The sequence below is a fragment of the Benincasa hispida genome, chromosome 8 (assembly GCF_027475165.1).
Source record: "Benincasa hispida cultivar pf3 chromosome 8, pf3_genome.v1.1, whole genome shotgun sequence".
Classification (NCBI taxonomy): domain Eukaryota; kingdom Viridiplantae; phylum Streptophyta; class Magnoliopsida; order Cucurbitales; family Cucurbitaceae; genus Benincasa; species Benincasa hispida.
This window is the reverse complement of record NC_143485.1, coordinates 41,629,440-41,637,958: the sequence shown is the minus strand read 5'-3', so window position 1 is coordinate 41,637,958 and position 8,519 is coordinate 41,629,440. Positions and strand designations below refer to the sequence as shown.

The following is an 8,519-nucleotide window of genomic DNA, read 5'->3' as shown; positions in this document are numbered from 1 at the left end:
ATTATAACAAGTCATGTTTGGGAAGTGGTATTAAAGGATTAAAATCACTTTGATATATAATTAAGGGGCGGTTTGGAACGCTGACATGATATAGGATGTGGAGAGTTCTGATGTCCGAAAGTTCTGATCGAATATGAACGATCGAGTATGTTCAAGCACTGAGATGATATACGATACACGGAAGGAAAATGATGGTGAGATACGAAACACGTTCCGAAAATGAGCCCACAAACAATTAAAATCGGCGAGATAGGATAATGGGCCTCCAAATACTGGATGATATAAGATGTGAGGATATACCATCTCATGTTGGTTCCAAACAACCCCTAAATGTTTAATTTAAAATTTTTAAACTCAATTTTCATATTATTAAATTAATTTTATATCATTAGAAACATTTTTTAACAACTTTGAAAATGATAAACCGTTTTAGATTTTCAAAATCGAAAAAACATGACACAAAAAATTTTCAACTTTTATGGGAAGGGAAAATAGATCTTTAGGAAAGTTGATTTCAAAAGGATCCATAAATGTGAAAAAAAACTGAAATTAGAAAGAACTATTATATAGTCACATTTAACCATTTCAAAATCATTTTTAAATTTACCCTAGAAAAATGACACAAAAAATTTCAACTTTTGTGGGAGATGGGAAAAAAAAAAAAACCCTATTATATAGTCTGTTTTGTTAAACACTCTAGTTAGTTAAATACACATGATTATGAAAGTTAAATCCCCAACATATTTGTGATCTAACATAAACATAACTACTAGAAAATCGAAATATACCGTTTTTGGAAGTCAGGAGCTCTAGGCAAGTATTGTTATCATAATATAAAGAAATATCGTCAACATCAACAAACTAATTCAAAGTTTGTAGAGATAATTATCTAAACGATCCATTTTAAAGGTCTAAAATGGTAAATGACCCACCCTGTAATGACCACGTGAAGTTACGATATGCCCTTCTTTTTTCTTTTTCTTCTTCTTCTCTGGTGCGAAAATTCTTCCTCTGCACGTCGTCTTCTTCTTCTCCAGCTTCTCCTTTGTACATTTTCTTCTTCTTCGGCAGGACGAGTCCATACGAGCAGCTCCGATGCGACCAACTCCGGTAAGCAAGAGACGAGAGAGGGGAGTGATTTTGTGAGTGAGAAAACAAAGAGAGAGCGAAACAAGCAAGAGTGAGACATAGTGATTTGTGAGTGAAAAGAAGAGAGCGAAACAAGCAAAGCGAGCGAGAGCGAGAGACATTGCGATTTGTGAGTGAAAAATAAGAGAGAGCAAGACAAGCGAGAGCGAGACTGCTTTTTTGCTGCGCGCGAGTATATTTTGGTAATTTCACCCGAATTTGACGTCAACAAAGAGTCATTTGACACTTTTTTCAAAAACCAAGTCATTTCACATTTTTTGTCTAATTTTTGCATCATCCATCCGACATATCCAAGTTTGTAATTGTATCTTCTCCCAGTCATATCTCTTCATCAAAAGAAAATTGTCAAAAAAAGAAAAAAAAAATTAAATTAGCCATAGGACAAAATGTAAAATCAGAAGAAAATAACTAAATTATGAAATAAAGTCTAGTAAAATACAGTTCGAGGGGAAATAAAATATTTCACATGTTTCAATCGACCCCACTTAGATACACGAGGATGTGGGAAAGCTAAACTTAAACAACACTAATCAGATACATACAAAATACAGAACAATCCATCCATTAGAAACACTCCAAGATCTAAGTATGTGAAATTCCTATCAAATTTTTAACTTCAAAAAGCACTCCTATGAATGAGGAGCAAAAGCAACATATCTCCTTCTTCAGCCAGAATTGGTTGGTTTCATGATATATCTGTAGACTATTGCATTCTGTTAGCCATGGATATGGCCTTTTGAAGATTTGTAAATGCCTTTTCATATCTCAAGAATCCCATAAACCAGAAATCAAAGTTGTCATCCGTCACCACTTCTATGTACTTCTTCGCTGGCTCATTGACATTCTCACTTTGATTGGCTTTTCTGATCTTCTTTAATGGTATCGAAACCTGTAGAAAATCACAGACCACTGCCGATTCAAACTTGTGTTTTCAAAGGGTATCTTTAGCATGTATAAAGACATGTTTGGGAGTGATTTTAGAACAACCAAAATCATTTCCGTCATGCCCTTTTTAGTGACTTTGGGCCTAGAGTAAACATGTCATAACAGGTTGAGAATAGTGTTGGTGCTAGACTAGTGCTAGAAAGATCCTTCCCAGCTTTTTGAAAACCAACTTCTTTTTCCTTTTTGCTTTTAATACAAAGAAAGATTGTGGAGTTTTAAATTACTCAAAGAACTTTATTTAAATACACCTTTTATGTGTTTGAAAATATTAGTCATAAATCATCGAATGACACAAAAGTTTAAGCTGATGGGTGAAGGTAAATTTAATATTATATCATCTAACACTCCATCTCACTCGTGGACTTGCTTGAAATATGTAGAGGACCCAACAAGTGGAAATCAATATTAATTGGGAAGAAAATGACATTGCAGGGTTTGAACATAGGATTTCATGGACCACCTACTCTAATACCATCTTAAACTATTGATTGGCTCAAAAGCTTAAACTGATGGATGAAGGTAAATTTAATATTATATTATCTAGTTAGAAGGTAATATTTTGCTATCTCTGGAAATTTTGAATCACAAATGGTTTTTAAGTTAGAATGTAATATTTTGCTATCTCTGGAAATTTTGAATCACAAATGGTTTTTAAACTTCCACAGATTACATAGTTCGATATAAAAATCTTGGCCCTAGAATCCAAGCCTTCATCAAGGTTCTGGATAAGAATTAAGCACATATGGATAGTTACATGATAGCTTTCACCCATACACTTTCAGCTAGTTCAATCACTTTTTCCCAGCAAAAAGTTGGAGATCTTTTAAATAAAGAAACCAGCCAAAAAATTCAGTATCTATCTACGAATCTTCCATTCCCCTCCTAAAATCTCTGACTTCCATTTTTTGAAACCAGAACTATATTTTATATATATTGTTAAATCAAACAAAACATGACTTGTTTGCAATCTCCTACGTATCTAACAGCAGAAATTTTTTACATCTTTTTTTGACCCAGAGCCGAATGCTTAAATTCAAAGAGATTACCTTATAATGTGTCTTGAGCAATTCTCCAGTCGGTGAAGAGAGAGTGATACTTTGCTCACTGCAGAAAGCAACCTTCTCTGTAGATACGAAAAGAAGCCCAGCAATGGGCCCTGCACTTGTTGATAAGTAGCATTGAGAGGCCTTCAAAAGCTGCTCTCCTTCTACAATTCCAAAAACCTGTTTGAATATGTTCTTTCTGCCACCTTGTTGTATAATTTTCGCACCTAATCTCAACTTACCTTTGGCAGTTACCAAGAATTTAGGCCCCAACTTAACTACAGATTCACACAAACACAAGATTACCCTCATTCCATCAGATTATAAGTGATAAATTTCAGATGGCATTTCCACGAACAGGTGGTGTCCAATAAATTTGGACAGCAAAAATTATCGATCCTTACCATGGTCGAGTACCCGAAATACAAATCCGCCTCGTTTCCTGATGAATTGTTTCTTATGCCCCAATTTTGGATGATCGTTACCTGCAAAAATGAATTCCCCATCAAGCTTAGATGAACAGAGCGGCGCCGAGATCAAAAGAAGAATGATTATTTACCGGAAGAAGAAGGAGAGCCATCGGAATAAAGAGGACTTTGGATTGAGCTGACAGGTTCAGAAAAAGACGAATTCCTATCCGGCGTTTTGTCGAAAGATTTCATTGTAGGGCTTCGAACAACGAGAGGTTCGAAATTGTGGCCAGCGGCCGGAATCGCCTTCCGACGGGAAGAACGATCAACTGGACAAAGAGATTCAAAATCAATCAGTAATTTACGAAATCAACTCTACCTTGGAATTGTAACTTCCATCGAAATAAACGGGAGAATTTGTGCGTCCGAAATTCTATTTTCTGGAAGGAGAAAATTGGAACAAGGTCATCGAACAAGTGGAATTAGAATAACGCGGTAGCAGCAAGTTTCCAAGCAATTTCATCAGCTTTGAACAGCATTTTCTGTTGTTTTGTGATAAAAGAAAATTCATCTTGAGGTTGATGGATCCAAATTTGTATTCGTAGGAAAAATATTAATGAAAGAAGCAAGAAAACAAGGAACGAGTGGGTCATTCGGGAAACTATTTAATAAATACGATAATATAAAACTTTATTATTTCAAAATAATAGAGAATAATTTTTGTGACAAACTTGATGTATTATATTATTTGTATCCACAATTTTAAACACCATTACCCTTTAGATTGACTTGACAAAAAATTATTTTTCAATTATTTTTATTTAAATAATTTTAATAAAAATTATTATAAATACTCAAAATAATTATTGAGTGGTCGTCAAATATTTTAATTTTTTTATAAAATAATTTATTTTTTAAATTAGACATTTAAAAATACATTTCAAACACACTCCATATCTACCACAGATTTAAGGTAGAGATTTTTGCAAATTATATGTTCGTATATATTAGTTTTGTAATATTTTATTTTCTTTCCATTAAGCCAAATATTAGTATAAAATTTAATTTATTCCAAAATTTATGTGTTAGAGATATTATCTTCTTCAATTATACTCCATTTTGTTACACTAAAAAAAAGTTAATAGCCAATTCGGTGATAAGGACATTTCAAAATTTATGTCAGGTGGAGATCGAAATTCTCATCTCAATCGATGATACATAGTTATAACATAAATTTTACATTTTATTAAATACAATTTCGAATTAGGAGATTCCAATATTTAGCTAGATTTACATTTTTTAAATCAGATAAAATGTGTTTATTAATTATATTATATTTATATCAATGACATTTTATTATTTAATTTTTGACAAATTGCAAAAATATTATTGCAATTATACCTCAAACTTTCAATGGTAAAAAAATGAGCCCTCAAACCTATACAGGTGTTAAAATTTGACCCTAAAATCTGAATAATTATACACAAGTGTAGCAATTGTATAAATTTGAGGGTTCAATGTTTATCATTTTAGAGTCAAATTTCTACGACTCTGGTAAGTTTGAAGGTCAAATTTCAACCGTTTAATAAATATGAGAGCTTAGTTTTTACAAATGAAAGTTTGAAGATGAATTGCAACAACCATCATATTACATGATAGTCTTTATAATTTGTCAATTATTTTTTATATTTCAAGAATTTTTAAGTTATATAGAAATATTCATTTATCCCTTATACCAATATCATATTAAAAAAAAAGGCAAAAAAAAAAAAAAAAAAAAAAAAAAAAAAGGAAAAAATGGAAAACCCTACTACACGTTCCCTCTCCCCTTTTAGTTTCGTTTGATTTTTCCCTCACCCATATAATTGTAGCGCCACAGCCAAAGCCCTACGCGACTTTGATTTCTTTCTCTGCTCTCGTTTCTCCCTCGCAGCGGCAGGTACGCACCAGCTGTTTCTTTTCTCTTATCTCCCTCCGCCGTCGCGGTCGCCGGTCGTCGGCACACCTCACCACCACTTTTCGTTATTCTCATTATTCCATAGATGGTTGCGTCTTACTTGTGTGAGCAATAATTATTTTGCAGGAAGAATTTTGAAGTTTGACTCATGGATCCTCAACCTGAACCAGTCAGCTACATCTGTGGAGGTACACTTGTTGTGTTTACTGATTCCATGATTCAAAATCTCCCCATTCTTTTGGTTCTTAAGTTCTGTTATCGGATGAATCATTCAATAAGTATCAAGTTACTTTGATTATATTAAGACTGTGAGAATTTAGAAGTTTGTTGATTTGAGTCTAGAATCAGAATACGTGCACTAAATATTCTCCTATATGACTATACTTTTGGGGCTTGAGAACTGTAAAATTTGTGTAGATTGTGGAATGGAGAACACCCTGAAGCAGGGTGATGTTATACAGTGCCGAGAGTGTGGATATCGTATTCTCTACAAGAAGCGCACCCGTCGCAGTAAGATATATTTCTTCTGGTCTTCTTTATTTATTTTTTCTTTTTCTTTCTTGATCATGAATATGTCTCTAAATATGATCTTTCCGTTAAAGATGTTTGGAATTTCAAATCTCTTCCAATAAGTTGTTTCGGACTTTCAAATTGACTATAAATTTTATATGAAACAAGAAACAGATTTGGGGTTTTATTTAATCGTAGAATACAGAAGAGCCAGTGGGGTGAGCAAGCTTCCTAGTTCAGTAAATGAGAATAAGTTCCAACCATGGATACAATGATTTTTCTCATTAAGCTCAAAAGAAAAGCATGAACTCTTTGGTATGAGTAGATATTGAAAAGGGTAACACATGGCAGTTAAACTCTGTGACTGGTGGCTTTGGCCAGCTTTGCACCTAAGCACGTTTGGGAGATTTTAAAATGTTTTGCTAATTCAAAATCAATTAACCTAAGTTTAAAAGTATAAGATCAAAAAGTAAATTGATTTTGAACCATAAAGACTTGTTTTGGAGTGATTTTGAACCTAACAAAAGTGATTTTAACTCTAAAAAAATCATCTCAAACATACCCTTAGTTGGTCTTATTCTAAAGTCTATTGCTTTGCATTTGAGATCCTGCTTGTTTGAGAACTCATTTGAAGATTCGAGAAATGGATCGTATAAAATAATCATTTTGTTAACTTAGTTTGTTTGAAGTTCATGGATTGCTCATATTTGTAACTGTTGATTAGCAGGATGGTTGTAGTTTGGTTAATATACTGTCACAACATGTTGTGTTTTATCAGAATCTATTCTACTCAAACCTTTGGTGATAAGTGACTTCCCAAAGTCTTCCACGGGGTATCCTTGTGGTCTTTTCTGACTTGGGATGCTCTCTAATTATACAAGTCTTGGATTAAATTTAGATTCTCTCTTTATGGATTATTCGTCCATCTCAGTTATTGGAGTACATTTTAGTAGTTTAGATTTGTCACTGTTTTTGTTATGGGTCGATTCGCATTACATTCTGTGTCCTTGATATTTATTTGCTTCTTTCCAAATTTGAAGTCTAATCCGCTTCTTGTCTATTACTGCAGTTGTTCAGTATGAGGCCCGCTGAAATGCTTATTCTGGCGATGGACTTCAAGTGTCATGAATATGTTGTAAGTCTCTTTTAGGAAAACGACAAGGCTTAAGGACTTGCTGTAATGCAAACATGTTGATAATGATGGCACTATAATATGATTAAATATTTTCCATTTCAATTGGCATTATCCTGGTGAGACTTCATATCCAACTGATAATATGAATGGTTAATCTCTTGATAGACTGGAGGGTTATCGTTGCATTCGATATCAGCATTTGATTCATATTCTTATTTTTATTGCATTCTTCCTACGAGGATGGTAAATTTCTTGTCTCTCTAGATGTCACCACGAAAAAGATAAATGACTATAGGAAATTGGTAGGAACCAAGGTAATATGGAATGCCTTTGTCCCACATTGGTTAGAATGGAATGACCAATGTGGTACTTAAGTGGCTTGGCTCTCCCATCCTAATAGCTTAGCTTTTGAGGTGTGGTTCTCCAAGGTTACTCGATAGAAATTGGTCTCACTTTCTTCCCATTCTATCTGGAAATTCCTCCCTCTAGAATAGTAAGGAGTATTTCTCCCTTTTCTGGTAAGGGTAACTTACACGCTTCCTCAGAGAGAGGGGAGAAATTTTCTTTCTTTGAATGAGAGCTACAGTTTTCTACTGTTTGATTTTGAGTAGAGCTTTGAAGAATGTTCTTCCTTCCTTTCTTCTTGCTCGTTGGATGAGAGAGGCTTATAATTTTTCTTAAAGGCTATGTTTTGATAACTATTTTATTTCTTATTTTTTAAAATTATGCTGTCAATCATTACTTTTACCTCGGTTGTCTTATTTGATATTATCTACTCTTAAACATATTCTCAAGAACAATGGTAAATTTTAAAAAGTATATAAAAGTAGTTCTTGTAAACTCGATTTTGTTTAGAATTTAAATGTGTTTTTCAAAGGAAAATTATACTAAAATAATTGTGTTGAAACAAGTATAATTTTCAAAAACAAAAAATAAAATGGTTATCAAATAGATCTAAATGTTTTCTTTTGTTTCATCTAATGTTTTGACTGTATATGAGGGAACTTTCATTCAATTGGTTATGGTTTGATTTGGATTAAAAGTGGAAAAAAATGTTGTTCAATAATTTATTTTCTTTCAAACACTTTTTATATAGGAAAAACTGTTTAGAATTAAAAAAACTTATATGTTGGTTACATTTTATGAAGAAGTTTTTTTTATATACAAGTTGTTTGGAATTAATGACTTCAAATTTGTATTTAAAATGCTATGATTGATTGGCCACTTCTTGGTAGTCATGTTTAATTTTTTTTAAGGCTAAAATTTACTCCGAAAAGTAGAGTGAAGTAAATTTTAGTGTGTAGGCTAAAAAAAGTAAAATATTAGGTGTTAGTTCCATGAGTTAGATAGATGAAGTGGGCTAAAATATC

At 32.9% G+C, this 8,519-nt stretch overlaps 2 protein-coding genes across 3 annotated transcripts; one reads left to right on the top strand and one right to left on the bottom strand.

The window, feature by feature from the left end:
- Nucleotides 1-1,538: 1,538 nt before the first annotated feature.
- LOC120083496 (GEM-like protein 4) lies at nucleotides 1,539-4,283 on the bottom strand. 2 transcript variants are annotated; one of them, XM_039039274.2, is made up of 5 exons: nucleotides 3,697-4,283; nucleotides 3,542-3,622; nucleotides 3,380-3,415; nucleotides 3,141-3,301; nucleotides 1,539-2,038 (listed from the first exon to the last, which is right to left on the bottom strand). In XM_039039274.2, exons 1-5 carry the CDS (start codon nucleotides 3,797-3,799, stop codon nucleotides 1,853-1,855), a joined length of 567 nt encoding a protein of 188 aa, XP_038895202.1. In that variant the 5' UTR covers nucleotides 3,800-4,283; the 3' UTR covers nucleotides 1,539-1,852. The 2 variants fall into 2 exon arrangements, with proteins under 2 accessions (XP_038895202.1, XP_038895201.1); XM_039039273.2 differs by having other exon boundaries at nucleotides 3,141-3,415.
- A 1,065-nt stretch (nucleotides 4,284-5,348) lies between these two features.
- On the top strand, nucleotides 5,349-7,251 carry NRPB12 (DNA directed RNA polymerase, 7 kDa subunit). Its single transcript, XM_039039138.2, has 4 exons — nucleotides 5,349-5,486; nucleotides 5,631-5,692; nucleotides 5,922-6,014; nucleotides 7,084-7,251. Exons 2-4 carry the CDS (start codon nucleotides 5,653-5,655, stop codon nucleotides 7,104-7,106), a joined length of 156 nt encoding a protein of 51 aa, XP_038895066.1. The 5' UTR covers nucleotides 5,349-5,486; nucleotides 5,631-5,652; the 3' UTR covers nucleotides 7,107-7,251.
- Nucleotides 7,252-8,519: the final 1,268 nt, after the last annotated feature.